This window comes from Lissotriton vulgaris, chromosome 6 (genome assembly GCF_964263255.1).
Source record: "Lissotriton vulgaris chromosome 6, aLisVul1.2, whole genome shotgun sequence".
Lineage (NCBI taxonomy): Eukaryota > Metazoa > Chordata > Amphibia > Caudata > Salamandridae > Lissotriton > Lissotriton vulgaris.
This window is the reverse complement of record NC_141694.1, coordinates 1,093,471,514-1,093,489,127: the sequence shown is the minus strand read 5'-3', so window position 1 is coordinate 1,093,489,127 and position 17,614 is coordinate 1,093,471,514. Positions and strand designations below refer to the sequence as shown.

The 17,614-nt window shown below is 45.0% G+C and overlaps 1 protein-coding gene across 1 annotated transcript in view; it reads right to left on the bottom strand.

The window, feature by feature from the left end:
- The window catches only part of WTAP (WT1 associated protein), a 161,824-nt gene extending 149,314 nt beyond the window's left edge, over positions 1-12,510 (bottom strand). The window contains exons 1-3 of the mRNA XM_086927154.1: positions 12,118-12,510; positions 5,428-5,463; positions 5,233-5,288 (exon numbers count right to left, since the gene is read on the bottom strand). Of these exons, the coding sequence (XP_086783280.1) occupies positions 5,233-5,288; positions 5,428-5,457 (86 nt within the window). The 5' untranslated portion in view covers positions 5,458-5,463; positions 12,118-12,510. The remainder of the gene's footprint in view (positions 1-5,232; positions 5,289-5,427; positions 5,464-12,117) is intronic.
- Between the last annotated feature and the right edge of the window lie 5,104 nt (positions 12,511-17,614).

The window sequence follows — 17,614 nt, the reverse complement described above, 5'->3', positions numbered from 1 at the left end:
TGCACTGAATAATCGTTCCTCAGTAAAAGAGATGCTGGATCCTTTTTGAAGCATGATACCTGTAACCAGACTGGTCTTTTCAGGGTCGTCCCTGTGACTAGCTGCCAGCTTGTTGTATCAGCGCCGCCCAGAAAAGATTTTGAGCGCCGCCCAGAAAAGATTTTGAGCGCCGCCCAGAAAATATTTCGGACAGGTATTTTCTAGCTCGTATTCCACCTCCAAGAGACCTTCCTTTTCTGGTATTGCCCTAGGAGGTGCATCATTAGTTCCCCCACATCCTTCCATTGCTGGTGAGCATGGAGATTTAGCAGGGCACTAGCGTTAGCAATTCTCCATTACACTGCTCCTCCCCCAATTTGACCCCACCATCTCTACTGACTTGCTGTGTCTTTCTTGTAATGGGCACTATGAATGAAATCGGATGCTGTACTGCCCTTGGTGAAAAAGGGGTCTTTTGGAATGTATATATTTTTTTTGTCTACCCTGGAGTTACAGATTTGCAGTCCAGTGGCTGTTTGAAAGACTCCCTTCTTGATCAAGAATGATTTTTAGCAATGGGAAGGCATTGAATCCTGTTTTAGAGGGTAGAAGAGTCTTAAGCAGAACTGCACTCTATACTCATACTGCAATCCACACTTGTCTGCGACGCTCTTTAATACTCAGTGATATATCGTAATCACCACTGGATGCATATGTTTACCATGCAATACTGTCCTGACAGTTAAGTCTGACAAGAGGGACACTCACTCATCCAGGACTTCTTGGTCTGGAACCACTCCTCAGTATGTCCACCTTTGAAAGGAACTGCATTGGTATCTATTCTAAGGTGAGGACTATGCTGCCAGTAGGCTACATAAAAAAACAAGTTACTTATCTTTAGTAATGCTTTATCAGGTGGACACTATCTAAACACAGATTGTTGACTCCTCTTCGACATAATGTCTGTGGAGTGACCTTTTTAACATCTAAAAAAAATGTCAAAAGCGCACTGTCTGCAATAGTTCCATGCTCATCAGAGGAGGACTGAAAAATAAAGAGACTGAAAGCAGAGCACAGGGGTGGTTCTTATATGCCGCTCTGTTCTGTTGCGCCTGAGGCAATACAAAGACTACGTAGACCTGCACGACACCATATGCCGGTGTGCGGGAGCACTGCTGTTGAAAATTTCAGTATCCAGTTTAGAGTATAGAGATATTCTAAAGAGGAGGAATTTGACAGGGTATGCACTAGAAAGATAATTATCCTATACTTGTTCTTTTTGTAATGCCATGGAGCTAGAAATATTAAAAGTTGATCAATTAACCAAAGATTTTTATGTCTAGACCTCAACATCCTGACTATGGAGAGAAAGCTCTGCTGAGTCACAGAGGTATGAAAACCACAAGTAAAGTTACAAATCTGGTTAAGTGCAACTCCACAACAAAGTCTTAAGTGACACCAAGTAAAAATTGTATACTGGTCACTGAGCAAGCGAGCCTGGATTTCCATAGGGTGAACAGTACCGAATAAAAAGGGAAATACATTTCTTTCTTATGACAGGAGGACTGTTTTAGGGTCAATAACTGCATAACTGTTTAGGAGAAAGTGCACTTACTCACCAATTTGGTGGCATGCTTCATCAAGCATATGCTCCTCGTAGGGCTGGAGCGGCAATGTCCTAGGAGGCCCTCAAAGGGGCTCCTTGCTGGAGATCTTTTTTTATTTAGCTAAAGAGTGTACCCGAGTTGACCCTCGCCTTTAAAGATGGATGAGGGTGAATACAATAATCTAAAAAAGCCTTTTTCAAAAAATGTAAGGTGCACATGTTTTGTTATGGTTACAAAAAACCCATGGTCCGAGGGAGATGATGTTTCTTTGGATCTGATCATATGCCAATAGGTTTCTTGCCCTTTCACAATCCCATTCAGGGGGATTGGCATTTTGTCAGGACCGAAATTATTATGCCTAATTTATTTAGAGGTTAAACCATAAGTTGTTCTGTCGGGTAGAAGATACGTTACTTAATGATGCTAATATTTCATTAAAAATCTGGTAGAAACCTCTATGTAGCGCTAGTGGGATAAAAGCAATTTCTCATTTAAGGAGTGGAAACAAATCTGAATGCTTCGTACTGTTTCTTTTTATCAGAATTAATTCATTCATAGATAATCACAGTAAAAGGAAGCTGTCAACAAAAAATAATTTACATGGATAAGGGGTGATCTTGTGACATAGGTGCTCAGTGCTCTACAAGTGTGCAGTATATACAGAGTGGTGGCAGTTTTTATGTACAGGATAGCGATAGGCCAGATGATTCTTTCAGACCAAGTGCTGACGTTTCAACCCTAACGTGTGCCCCAGTTGATGGTCACGGTGGGTCTTTATTAGGACAGTGTATCGAGGGGAGGATGGGGACAGCCCTAGGCAGGCTGGACGTGCCTCAGCCAAGGTCGGGGGACATTTGAGGGAATTCAATGTAAGGTCCGAGCGGGTATTGCTCTGCGTATTCAATGTCGTTAAGTCCAAGGGGTTAGACAGGCGGGCCGAAGTACCGCCTGTCTGCTGCATGAAGTCAGGACCCCCCCTCCCCTCAGATGTAAGAGGCTCCATTTACACAGTGGACTCTCTCAGAGGGTCTCTGAGACTCCAAGGCCTACCTACTGGATCCTTCCACAAAAAGGGGAAAGGGAATGCTTTGGCAAGGGGAGCCATACCATGCCTCTACTGTGAGTGGCTCCCTTAGCGCTGTGGTTTCTCTCCGAGGATCACTGCGACTCCAGAGTAAAAGTAGTTGGATCTTTCCCCAACAAGGGGAGGAGTGCTTAGTTAAAGGGCACAGAGGACAGGGGGCTCGGGCGTAGCAGGCAAGGGGAGAGAATAGGGGAGGGGGGGGGGGGGGCAGTAGACAAAGAATGAAAGAGGGGAAGCGGTAGGGGAGAGCGAGAGCATGAAAAGAGGGGGGGGGGGGTTGCTTTACCCGGTTGACTTTGAGGGGTCTCTAAAACTTCAAGGTCTACCTACGGGATCCTTCCCCAACAAGGGGAGGTAGTGCTTTGGTAAGGGGTGGCATACTATGCCTCAGCTGTGCGTGGTTCCCTTGACGCTGTGGACTCCCTCAGGAGGGTTCACTGAGACTCCAGAGTAAAAATATTAGATATTTCCCCAACAAGGGGAGGAGTGCTTAGTCAAAGGGCAACAAGGGACAGGTGGCTAGGAAAAGTTTCGGAACTGACAGGTCAACAGGGGGGGGGGGAACAAATGGCAAAAGAAAATCGCATTAATTACTGAAAGATGACAGAATACCCGGATCTTCAGGATCCACGAAAGGCAAGAGTCAAGGAGGGAGTCAACGAGTTGAAGAGTCCCACAAAGAAGAGATACAGATAGCAGAAAAAGGAAATCGAGTATGTTGTAGAGTCACTCAGGAGATAAATGCAAAGCCAAAAAGCTCTGAATCACAAAATGATGATATCAAGTACAAAGAGCAATAATATATACTAGTGGTTAGAGTTGTAACTATGAAAAATAGTAAATTCACTCAGGGTTCTATTATCACAACGATTAGGATAAAAACGATTGCATGTTACTTATCAGAGTGAACTGAGAAATAAGACATCCAAGAGGGTAGAGAGGGAGGAAGATGAGGATAGGTTATAGGGGAGACAGGGACGTGGGTGGGGGAGAGAAAGAGATAAGGCCGTCCAGCCGAGGAGCAATGACTGAGGGTCGGCAGGATGAAGTCAGATGTACCGAGGGAGAGAACAAAAAACAACAAATTAGTGTCTCCCATCGCGCTCCGCCATTTTGCGCTGTCAGTTCCCAGACACATCACTTGATCGTCACTCTGAAGCATCTCCAACTATGCAGCGATAGGGCAAGTTAAGCAGTCACATGTGGGGGCTAGATGCGGAAGAACAAACTCCAAGGAGGCAATCAGGGTCTATAAATCCTAGACAGGAAGGCTGTTTAGGCAGGCAGTTTCATACAAAAATCCTCCTAGAGTAGTCAGTTCAGGCAGGCTGTTTCACACAAGGCCATAAAGGAAAGCTTGCACTCGGAGCTAGGTCCGGGATGTTCTATTCTGGATGCAGGCCTCACGTGGCCCGGGGACCCCAGCCAATCCCCCAGGGGCACTGTGCTATTCACCTGACTCTAGAATGCATATTTGGATGCCTGGGCCATGAGGTAGGGCTCGGAGGACTGTTGGTAAAGTGCGGTTCAGGTGTGTAAACAGCCCTTTCGAGGCGCATGGGGCAGGCCACAGGGAAACGGATGCGCACAGCGGGCTCCAGGTTGACCCGCAGGATGTGCTGTGGTTGGCGCCGTGCAGCCGCCAGGCTGGTCTCGCATTACGCGTCCAGCGCGCGGATGTGGAAGCTGGCCAGCAGGCGTGGAGTGGCCGCCTCCCAAATCTCCTCCAGGGAGCAGCCCAGGTGCAGGTAGGTAGCGGGAGTCAGCGGGCTTCGTAGGGGGTTGCTACGGCCACTGCTGCAGCTACCGCCGCTACTGGTTTCGTGCTGGTCACCACCGCTGCCCGCCCCGTGGCCGGTTTGCTGCCACTTTCTGGCGCCCACTTACAATAGCCACACTTCCTCCTGGTGGGGGGGGGGGGCTTGGTCGGGCCGGCGACGGCTTGTCCGGGCTGGGGCACCAGTGCGCGGCACGAAGAGTAGCCGTAGACGTCCTTGCTGCGCAGGATGAAGGGTGGTAGTCGGTAGGACATTCTAGCCAGAGCAACAAGGGTTCTGTTATTTTGAAAAACCAACACCAAACCATTTAGCAAGCAACAAGTCAAATAAAAAGGAGTATTATTCATAATAAGTTAAAAAGTGCATTAGTATGAACAGAGGCACACGTGCACCAATAATTCTTTGCCCAAGTGCCTTTCACAAATGCTTCTGTAAAATTATTATTGCTTAGGGGGGGAAAGATTCTTTAGAAGTTCATAAATTATATGCTTGGAGGTATCTTCAGAAATGCCAGTGGCAAGAGGTAGTTGACCTTGTTCACCAGGAAAACTACTGTCCAAATTAATTTCTCATCTACAATGTATAACATCTGTAGACAGTGTCACATATTTTCAGCTCTGCGCCTACTGTGTATACAATGACATTGACAATCTATACACTGCAGTTCAACAACTACATTTTCTCAATCATACTTCAAACTGTGACATAGTTCAGTTTCATTGGGCACCCATGCAGCACCTTAATGCTATCAATCCTTTACGAACCAGAAATCGAATTAATTTACCTTTGTACTAGTTCATCTCTAGACAAGACTTTGAAATCTGATTCACTCAGTCGAACCTAAAGAAACAAAAAGCACAAGTTACAATGTCATACTTTACATTAGCATCAAAAATGGCTTTTAATAAACTGTAAACTTGTGGTGCAGGTGGATGCTTCGAAGATCAGTATTTGGGAATTGAAGCTTGTCAGCACCTACCTTCTTTGGGAGAGGTTCTTCGTTGGTCATTGTGACCTGGTAAAGGAAAAAAATATATACAGTTAAATGTCAATATCCACGGTGTCAACTGGAGTTTGCACTGAAAGTTTATTTTACAAACATCTAAGACATTAATCATATGGCGATCAATAATGTACCATGCTTGTGCTCACCTACCTTTATTTCAGCACAAAGTTCATTTTCGTAGCCATGACTGTTTTAGGGCTTGCGGCTTAAAACAATAGCCATTTTGGTATCCTGTCACAAACCTACCGCCATTTGGTGCTATTGTCCCAAAAACACTAAATTAGAAAAGGACTTGATTGTAACGCATAATTTTACTGCCTACCCTTTGTGCCCCATTTACACATATGGCATTGTACAGAGCTTCCTTTACCTTAGGGTATGAACTCCAAACTCCCTCATATAGGGAAAAAAAGTATCTAGTAAGGCTACAACCATTTCACTTATGTATTAATCGTACGGCAGAGCAGCAAGAGCACGTTTTCATACAAATGGCACCAAGCTCGTCAGTTTCTCTTGCATATATGTATTTTATTTGTAAATTGCACAATACCAGACATAGATCGAGCTGTAAGGCGATTGCCTCCATTTCAACCAGCATATAGTCAGGCTGTTCTTCAATTAATTTAAAATTACTACATCACAAGTTAAACAAGTTACCAATCCTTGTTTTTTGGCATTGAAATCAAAATATGTGTGTGCTAACCTGTACATAGTTACCCTAGCTAAGGAGCAACAATGCACGTTAGTTAGATGATTCAAGGTTGTGTACAAAGTAAAGTTTCTTCTCCTAGTTGCCACAAGGGTTGAGGTGTTCATTTCAGTCAGATCTTTGAAGAAATGTGTTGTCAGATTAATTTCCTTGCTACTGCATCACTGGCGCAGTTAATGTAGCGGGCCATTACTCCCAATATGGGGTGCATAGTGGGGCAAACATTTCTTCAAAATGTTAATTCTACATTTCTTAACTTCTCCTAGTGTTGTTCCTCATTTAGGTTATGTGGGTTTTGTAAAATCTAAAAAGATAGGTCAGGGTACGGTCACTGCTTTGCATGCGATGAAGCTTGACTGGAAGTTAAGAACTTAGAAAATAAGTCACAGTGGGTCCACCAAGAGAACAAGCATTGGAAATGCAATAGGTTTCGCATTAGAAAAGTTGGAACTATTGGTTTTGTAAATGACAATTTTTTTTATGTGTTGGTCTTGAAAATAGTCAAACAAAGATGCAAGCACAGTGTGAGGATGAGGGTGCAACGCAGGGGGCAGGATTACAAACGCCACAGGAGAGGGGAGCAATTGGAGTGCAGCGGAAGCATTAAAGGGCTGGGAATGCGTGGGGGGGAGAAGGGGCACAACACGGTGACATGGAGCAAGCTGGCACTGTGCGCGTTTCAAGCTTGCAGCCAGAGAAAACAGGAGTAGCAATTTGAAAAGCCCGGGTACAAAATGTCGAGCAAGCTCGACCTAAACAGATGAGACAAATTAGTATGCTGCCGCCATGACTATGAAGCAGGGCCGCCATGCTTGTGCCGGGTGCGGCTGGCTGAGTGGTGGAGAAAGTGGATATGGGCGAGCCCCGCAGAACCAAAGAAAGGCACAAGGCTGCCATTGTCAAAGTTAAAACCTGGCATGGCGCTGGGAGGGCGCGGTCACATGATGTTTTTGCTGCATGGCGACTGTTGATACATCTCTGCTTACTGTGTGTGTGCGCAGTGTTTCTGCTCCTACCTGCCGTAGACACACGCTCTAAGGTGGTGGGGAAGGCGAGGCACCCAGAATGGCCACCACGTGCGAGCAACAGCTATAATGAGCATGCAAGGGATAAATCCTAATCTTAATGTTGGAGAAAGTTGATTTGCGCAAGCCGGCAAGAACCAGAGAAAGGCACGCAGCCGCCATTGTAAAAGTTAAAGCCTGGCATGGCGCTGGGAGCTTGCAGGTCACATGATGTTTTCACTGTATTGCAACTGTTAATGATGTCGGGAGCAAAACAGCAGTGACCTCGGAAGGGTGGTGGGGGCTTGGAGCAGGATTGTAAAAGTTAAAGCCTGGCATGGCGCAGGGAGGCCACGGCTCACATGATGTTTTTGTCACATAGCAACTGTTAATTATGTTGGGACAAAACAGCAGTCACTGCGGTGGGGACAGAAACATGCTAGAAATGAAGAGCAGGAGGAGAATAAAACAGATGTGGAGAAGAGATGGTGTTTACGCAGGAAGAGGGGAAGTAGGACGAAACCGGAGGTAAAGAAAAACACACGCTGGGCGCACACAAGGCAAGCGCTTCGTTTGACAGACCACAAAGATAACTATTTTTTTTTTTAAGCAGCAAATTAGGGTTTCTGGGCCATAAAAGGTCTGAGTTCCCACCAAGCGCGTGTAGCACTGAGGCCATGAAAGGACTGCAGGAATGAAAGTCGGCGAATGTAAGAGAACATCTATGGAAAACGCAGGGGAAAGCACACTGCTGATACAGCTCAGACCCAAAGGAAGAGAGCGAGATTTCAAAACAAGAGACGGACGGCAGCGCGGCACGTGGGAGGGGAGGGCATATGCTGCTCACAGAAAGAATACAAAACAGTAGCCGGCTCAGATACCAGGGGATTTGTGGGGAGGAAGACAGCAATGCCACCAACTTAGATAAGAGTACAAAATAAGAAAACGGGGAGTATAGATGCCTTCGAGCCGGAGGATGGGGCACAGCGCTCTCAGCAACCTCAAAATCTCTGGAAATATAAACACGTATTAAGAAAAGGGAAGCTAATGTATACAGAACTGCAACCAAGATGCATGCAATGGGAAACAATGCATTTAGGGCCTCTGGGCATGCCGGAACATTACTCTCAGACGTCCTAAGAAGGGCTGCGACAGTAAACAATGTAAGGATCCCAAGCTGAACCACTGGTGTGATTGATCCACAGCAGGTCAGGGGAGGGGGACTGCACTGAAATCTCAAGGGGTGCGCCTTATGAAGGGCTTCATGTGTATTTGGCGGAAGGGTAGATCAAGAACTTGCAATAACACTCAATATGCACTGAGGCAAAAAGGAATCATGATGAAAACAACTTGGCATTGCTGTGGGGAGGGGGGGGGGGGGGGAGAAACTAGAGACACGACCTGGCGGCAGTGAAAGTACGGCCGGCCAGGAATAATTAGGGGAGGAGAAATGCCTGTAACAAGAGGCTAATGCGAGGAGAGTGCGGGGACAAGCATGAAAAACAAGCTCTTGGCAGCACAAAATGACTGAGGGCATTGCTGTGGGGAGGAGAAATGCGACACTGCCTGGCGGCCGTGAAAAGTGCAAAATGATCCATTTCAAGTGAAACTACCGGCGGCAGATGGCTGGCTTTCATGTGCACGCGCTTTTCAGGTCAACGCGCTTGCGCATTGAGCTTGCTTTTTTCACGGGCACAGCATGAAATCGCCCGATGGTTAAGCTCTCGTTAAGCCCCTATATTCTTGCAAGCACATTGACAAGCGAGACCTAAAAATTCGATCTAATTTATTCAGAAGTTTGACAATGCCTTCCGTCATGTCACCGTGGTATAGGAAAAACAGTTGCTGCTCTCATTCAAGTAGAAGGAAATAGTTGGCCAGTCCAAAATTCACTTCAGTAGATGTGTGGCTCATTTCAGCACATAAATGGTCCAAGGAGTCTAGATTTTCTTGGCAACTGGTTATGGATGCGGTCAGATTCTATGGTAGATCTGAGCAAATTTGCATTTGTTGTATTTGTGGCACCAACATGCCCTGACTGAAATTATTACTGGATTTAGGTATGTCAATCACTGTTGGGCGAGGATCATGGCTACATACCCATGCTGGTCGCTATAAGTTTTACACAGGCAACTTGTATTCAGGTGTGGTTAACAGGTGGCCTCTGACTCAATCAACATTATATATTAAAACTTCAGACTACAGGTGCGTGGTTAGAATAATTATAAGATAATTACGTTTGAATAGTGCTTACTACCCCAGACAAGAGCATTGAAATAGTCACACCCCACTCCTGAACACAATGATAGTGGTTAAACCTAGTGGTTAATTTATTAAAGTGTAGTATTGTGCTCTAGCGGAAAGCATTCCATGCATTTACTCCAATTTCGTTTGTGGCGTTATATGACATTATTAGTGGAGTCTTTCTGGCATTCTCAAATGACCGGTGGGATGAATAGAGGCTAGGAAAAGATTAGGTATTTATTTGGTTTAAGAAGAGATTGTAATCTATGGAATGATTTGTAGTAACTGCGGAAATACATAAAATAATGAATAATGGTCTATCTAGATTCTAAAGCGGCGTTGCATGGTGTTGACGATTCTGGAGTCCATGATTTGCAAAAAAGGGCTGACTGATTCCTTGTACAACCTGAAAAACTCAGGAATATTTAAAGGTGTCTTTGGACTACCCACACGGCCATAAATGGTGGTCCTTTTGAAATGCTATCGAGAAAACTTGGCGGCAAGCAATGTGGTAAGATGGGAACAAGTTTACCTTGGTGGAAGTAGTGTTCACAAGTTTTAAAAGAATGTCTTAAAGCTTGGTGTTAAGCAACTTTACAGGCTTAGTGGTCTAGCACTATGTGAGGGGGGACGATGTCGCACAAGTCTTCAATGAAAAGGGAGCGGTGGTTGTCTGTGCTGTAGAGTTAGCTAAGGCAGACGTACAGTTGTGCAAAATATTTGTCGCATCAACCTGCTTGTGCATGGTGAGCACCAATTCAATTTAGGTCACATCCATCACACTGCTGTTATATTTACCAATTGCAAACCAAAAACTGATCATAATGAAGTGAAGCAAACCTAAGATGCTTATATACGCTGGTGCGGATGTAAAAGCAAAGCTTGTTATTGTAACCGCACTAGCTGCCCATGCCCTATGTGGAAATTGATGTATGTTAACAGCCGCATATAACGTTTGAAAACCAATAAACTACCAATAAAAAAAACGGCTCTAATAACTAAATCAGCATTAAAATGTCATGTATGTGTTCTGTCCTAAACTAACCATGTTCAAGTACTCGAAAACCTATGCAACTTTGCTTTAGTTTACATTTACCACGTCATAATGGCAACACATCACATTTATCCTCAGCGCACATCTAAATGGTTATCATGTATGCTAACATACCAATGTAAAAAGAATGTGGTAGAGTCCCAACAGAAGAGCCCGATTATAAAAGTTCTTCTTCAGCTAGTCTCCACTAAATGTTGCTGCAAGCCTAACATGGTTCATACTTGTAATAAAGCGCTCACCAGACAGTCAGACCATCCTACTAATAGACATCAGGATCCCAATAAAATAAAAAGCACAGAGAATAATGTTTTACTAACTATTAAGCATTTGGTAAAACGTACACAGCCAAGATTTATAAATACTCAAGGAGTTAAGTAAAAGCGTCATGCGGATGGTTTACAACAGTTTGATAATGCTGGAAATACAACTACGTTTTGCCAAAAATACCAGGACCTAACTGCCAAGTGATTATCCACAATAGTGGGTAATATTAAAAGGATGCAAGCGTTTATTCGCAAAAAGGTTAAGCAAAATTGCTAAGAATGACAAACCAGCAGCCAACTCAAAACTCATGGCAGGAACGAGTGGATTAGTGTTGAACCAGCCAGTGACTTTCAGTACAAAGAGATTAGTGATGACCTCGTGGTCGAAACAGTTTCGAAACATGTCCCCACCAAGTTGAAATTCGACACGTGTAGTCTGTGCTGGCAAAGGATGACAGAAAATAATATAAACCACACGGAGACATTTAAACACTACTTTATCGAAGGCATGGATTGAAGTGATGCTACATTCAGAAGGCAATTGTACCTGGACTCCAGCTAACGCAGTCGAATAGTTTTGAGGGGAAAAACATACCTGTACGACAAATTGTCCTAGGTCAAAATTATATGGCATTTTTTTTAACCTTTAGCTACAAAATGCTCAAGTATGACACGATCATGTACCCGGAGCACAATTCAAAGTATATAAGCGCCAACCTGGGAAAAAGGCGTAAAGATACAAACGGGAACTCTTCCTAACAACTGCGACTTGATGAATTGACACAATTCTGGGTGACAAAGGGCAAACACGTGTTCTTAATATACTTAGAAAATATGTCCGAAGAGCCAAGAGTACACAAGAAGCCGCCAACAGGTAAATATTTTGGAAACAGTGCAAGGCTGCGTGCAAGGCCTGTTGAAAGGCTATCACAAAGGCGGGACCAAAAAAAAAAAAAAAAAAACACGATCGGCGTTATGTGGTGGGAGAGAATACTGGGCAACCTTTTGACAACACAGCGCGGAGTTGCACAAAATGGCCAAGTGTTCACGTAGATTTGGCAAGCCCATATTCCTCTGTCTTGAAAAATTAAGGCCTGTACGTTTTACTCAGTATCGCAAAAATCCAGGCCGAACCCCTCACCAGCGCCAGTGATGGGACGGGGTACTCTTTCCAGCGTTGAAAATAATCCGATTTTTTTTTTAAAAAAACAGAGGGGTGGGGGTATCGTCAGACCAACGGGAACAGCGCCGCCCCTCGAAAATACCGCAGCTCCACCGCTCCCATGAGGTCTTCCACAGACAAACTGAAGTAGTACTCCAGTACACAATTTGCCAACAAAATCTATGTAAAAGACAGAATCGCAACCCAAACGGAGCAAAGCCACCTACCTTGAACAACGGCGGCTGGGGGTGGCCCGCCCCGCCCTGCACATGGAGAGCGGACGCGCAGCTCGCTCGGACGGTTTTCTAAAGCACTTCGTATACCGCGTACACCTTACGAGAGCTGGAGGTGTAATGTCGACGCTGGGGGCCCTATCCCCGGTGCTTATGCCAAGCTTCTCTACGTAGGAGCCAGCAGAGGCGGCGGTCCCTCCTCTCTCTCCCTGGAGCTCTCGATCGGAAAAGCTGTGAACACAAAATGGCGGCGGCTGAGGGGGGAGGGGAGGCCTGCCAGAAGCTGCACCGTCCGTCCGCCCGCCCCGGAGAGGAGGTGCGCGCGCAGCCCGGGGAGGAGCGACTGCCACTTGTTTCTTCACACACGAGCCACAGACGCTTCGTTTCACAAACTCTTTTTGTGGTGTGTTAATGTGACCTTCTCGCCCGGGCGGAGGTGTTGTGGCGGAAAATGTCAAGACCCCATAATCGAAAATCTTATAGCAAAGAAGAACACGATTTTTTCAGTTCTATTATGCTCTTAGCAGTGAACATTATGCCTTTTCTTTTCTTTGCTTCTAGTTACTTAAATGCAGACATTTTACAACATAAAAGTGGGAGATTTTGAAAACAATTATTGTGGGAATGTATTTTCCCCGTTGACTTCTATTAAGGAAGTGACAATTTCAGTCAGAAAGCAACTATAGACACTTGGGGCCTCATTACGAGGTCAGTCGGAGTTTCTCTTCCCAACTCTGAATCGGGACCCACTGACTCATGGTCAGCAGGTCCTCCCAACCGATTACAATACGATCGAACACTGTTTGATCGGATTCCCATTGACTTCTAGGGGAGCTCATGTACCGCCAGCAAAGGCTCCAATCGGGAAATGGGGGGATGCAAAAACTGCACCCTGTCTGAGACACCCCATGGTGCCTGCCACACAGTGCAGGGTTTTACAGGGTGTCCCTTAGGTACCCCCTCAGCCCCCAACCTGAGGCCACAAAATGAAGGGGCCCCTCTAGAGGCCAAAAAGTCACTTTCTGACAGCCTTTTTAGGTCTCGCCTAGTGTTGCGTACATGCGCAGTTCGCTCGGCGAGATTTAATGCAGATGAGTTCTTTTAGAAATAGGCTTTTAGCCCCGCCCCTTATTTCCATTGCCTGGCGTCACCGTTTATGCTAAACGGTGGCCAGCCATTGGAAATAAGCTATCTATCTGTGTTGCCTCCCTTTGGATTTTTTGTCCGGCCCATCCAGACTGAATCGCCTGCATTACGGCTGTTGTGATGAAGTTTCTTATCAGAAGCTTTGTCACGCTAGCTTGCACGCGCCAGTCCGGCTCTCTGATTGGGCCGGACAGAAGGAGGCAGGGCGCCTCGTGTTTATTTTTGCATTGCGCTTTCACTTTAAAGTGAAAGCGCAATGCAAAAATAAACAGCGGATCCAATGCTCTTACATTCAGCGCCCATGTCCACTTTCACTTTCAAAGCGCAGCGGGACAATGCGGCCGTTTGTTTATGTCTCGTTATTATTATTGTGAAGGAAAGGTACCTGGGATGCTGTTTTTTTGCAAAATAGGCAGCAGCAGTTCCCTTCTATTGTTATGTTTGTGTATTTAACTGAACTGTGGTGATAAACAAAGCTTTAAAAATGTGCAGCATTTCTTCTGCCAGGCAGTAAATTGAGCCTTCTGCTACACATGGTTTCTACAGCGAGAGAGTGGTCCACAGGAAAATCCAAGTCCATATCAGTTTTCACATGGTTTTTGTAATGGAAACACACTCAAAAAACTCTGGACCTCTTGAGTTTTTGAACAATAAAGTCTTGAAGGGGGTAATGAGTGTGTTTAGCATCAAATCTTCATGTCCTTAGGCTCAATCCTTGCTTATATAGTCAGAGTCAGAAGTCCATATTGTGTAGAAAAGTTGCTCTTTATTTGTTTAGATAAAAACATAAACAGCCGACACGTGTTTCGCCCCTATGGCGATTTGCACCAGGGCTTTTTCAAGGCTGTAAAAAATCACAATTACATGTATGAGCGCAAATGGTTTGAAAGAGATAGCCTTTGACCCCAATACACGTGAGAAGGATTGAAAAGGAAACGCGAATGGTGCGAGATAGAAAGACGCTAGTATAGTTTCTGATTTGTGATCAGTGGAGAGGTAAGCCCAGGTGGTTAGTTTAAGAGCATAAAAGAAAGTGGATGCATGAGAGCAAGAGCCATTAACCACTGTGATTTTGATACGTGAGTGTTTTGAGAATTTTGTATAAAATTCATAAGAGTGATAATTCAGGTTATTGACAGAAGAAGGAATTCAGGAAGATCAGACTTAAGCAGATTTAAACCAAATGGTGTAGCTCCAAAAGTGATCAAAATAACATGCCAGAAGGATGAAGAGCGAGAGAAAAGACTTTACAGTTACTACTGCATACCTATTTACAATATATTTTGTTCTTTACAGTTCTTCATCATTTGTGCTAATTTCCAAAACAGAGTCCGGTTTTTCAATCTGTTAATACAACATTTACATTTTTAGAAAATTTTCCACGCTATATTCGTAAGGTTGCATCTAAGCATATTTCTTTAACTCATAATGATTCAGTTTTAAGGTACGATATATTACCACAACCATCTCATTGCATTATCTCCACAGTGCTGGTCATGCAAGCCATTATCTGTATTCTCGGGTATTAACATATGTAATGCAGGTTTAATTCAGACACAGTGCATAGCGATGTATCGAGTTAAGTCAGAGCGGTGGACTTAAGTGAGATGGGTCATCTTTTGTTATTGTATTCTGAAGTTTATAGCACTTAGTCAAAAGGAGACATTGTTATGTATGTGTATAATCAGCTGGTTATTCACTGGGAGAAGTGTATATAGTCTGGCATGGCGAATGCAATTTGTGGCGTTAGTAAGCTATTGTGCTAGCAAGGTTTTAAGATGCCAGCGTGTAATCCTTACACGGAAGAGAAAATGGTCCGTTATTTATGCAAGGTGCGGTAGCACGAACACAGCGGGTTTTTAAGCTGTTGTGCTAGCAAGGTTTTAAAATGCCGGCTTGTAATCTTTGTGCGGAAGGAATAGTGGTCCGGTATTTGGGCAAGATGCGGTGCGGTAACACGGACACAGCGGGGTTTTAACAAAGGGAAGGTTTGTCCATTGCGGCAAATTATACCACTTGTGAGGGTAAAATCCCTAAAGTGCTTCGTCGGCAGCCTGCTGGGTAATCCTTCCGCTTTCGCGATCTGTGTGTTGCTGGGTACTGCCTCTTATGAACCGGAAGGGAAGATAGTGACCCGGAAGGAAGGGTCCGTGTTTTGGTGCAGCGGGAGTGATTATTTACTTTATTCCTTGTACTTCGGGGAGGGAATCACAGGGTGTGTGGTCTAAATTGGGTAGACTCAGTATTATTTAATAATTAATCATGTTATTTTATTCGTTCGTTCATGTATATGTGTTATCGTCAGTTGACCCGGAGGTTGAAAGCATGCTGACGTATTTTTGGTCATAATCAAAAACGGACTTGTTTAGGCGTCGGATCGTATTTTTTTGGCTACGCCATTTTAGAGTGGTATTTTATCGATCAATTCTTTGATTAATAGTAGCAATGGACAAAAACAAGTGTCCGTAAGACAACGTATTGTTGCGGCGATTACAAAGAAGGGGAATTTGAAAAAGGTAATGTTATGTCGTGATACTACCGGAGGAAGTGTACGAGATTTGCAACTGACTAGTCTATGACATTGTAGAACGGGAAAAGAGATAACCCCACTCAAAGTCATCTGGATGTATGCCTCAATCAGTGTGTATCGGTTATATCAGCTAGACATCACATAGCTTCGTTCTTTCATTTATAGCTCTGATCAAGTTTCTGTGGTGTGTAGAGGACAGTTATTTGCATAAGTGGACAGTTCACAACCTCAGCGTCCTTGTGTCACGATCTGATTCACAGGTACAATTTACTCCAGCCAATGGTGCCATTCATATTCTTGATTTAGGCCCTTTTCCACTGTATCCATTTTTAGGTCTCGTGACCTATAAATGCGGAAGCATTGAGGTCACGAGACTATAGGGCTTTAAACAGACTTTAACTGACTGGCGATTTGGTCCTGTGCCCGTGCGCTTTTAGGTCAATGCGCAAGCGCATTGACCTAAAATGCGCGTGCACAGCATCAAATTGTCAGCCATCTGTTGCCCAGCTTGGTGCCGCTCCACCCCCTGCAGCATCAAAGGCTTTCACGACCGGCCAGCCGTGCTTTCAGTTTCACGGCCGCCCGCGTGTGAAGTGCTGCTGTGTCGCATTTCTCCTCCCCCCTCCCCACAGCAGTGCCCTCCGTCTTGTTTCTCTCTCTCTCTTCAGCTCGTCGTGAACTAGAGGGGGCCAAGAAAATGTTTTAATTTGCTTCCCGAAAACACAGTGCCTGTGAACCGCACTCTCAATAAATTCCCAAAAACTATTCTTTCTGCTGAACTCTTTTTCAGTCTCTGTTACTTGATGGAATAAGTAACTCGCGGGAATGTCTCGAAACCACATATTTAATTGCGAATAAATCGCGTTCTACAAATCTCAGTTTGGCTCGCTTCTCCCCCTTCCTGTCACGCAGTCAGGCACATCTCTGGGATCTGGGAGGACTGTTCACTTCTCGTTGTTTTCTTTTGCAGCTTCAATCCGTTTAGTTATGGTATGCCGAGTTGAGGAGATTCCAGGGGGCACACAAAAGGGAAACGAGTTTGACACTTTACGTAGCTGTTGCTGGGGGCACACCCCCTCCCCCACTGCTGTAGGTATCTGCACCCTCCTTACCCTTCCTGTTGCTGTCTGCCCCCCATTGAGAATGGTCGCGCACTGCTTCTACATCAGAGCAGAGTGCCGGGAATGACCTGGAATCAGGTACCTGACAATGACGAGCAGTTTGTGCCAGACTATCAGGCTGAAAATTGTAAGTACCCCATTCAATGATGTCAGTGCATGGTCCCTCCGAAGTGGCACTGCATCCGCCTGGGTACTATCCCAGAACAATGCTGCTCTCTGCTTGCCACATTGCCGCTGTGGGGTCATTCTTCTACATTAGCCACAGGCCATGCCACGCTTTACCTACGTGGCCACAGTCTCGCTCTGCAGATGCTCTCTGCCGCTCTCTATCCCTCTTTGTCTCCCTCTCTTCCTCTGTACCTTATCTGCATTTTTTTCTCGGCCTCTACCTACGAACTGCGCTTGTTCTCCAAGTCTGTCCGCGTTTGCAGGGATTCTAGCAAAACCACCATGCTGTCTCGGTCTGCAGCCTCTCTAGCAACTCTTCACCTCTTTACCTTTGTGTTTTTTTATTTCTCTTTCCAGCTTTTTCAGCCTCTTTCCCTCTGTCCGCCTTTGTTTCTCCAACATTTTCTGTCTTGCTTTCTTTTCTCACTTATACGTTATCTTTGTTTGTTTCTTCCTTTGTCTTTTCTTCTCTTTTTCTCTCTCCACAAAGCTGCCTCTGCGTACTATGAGTATGTAGCAAATCTTC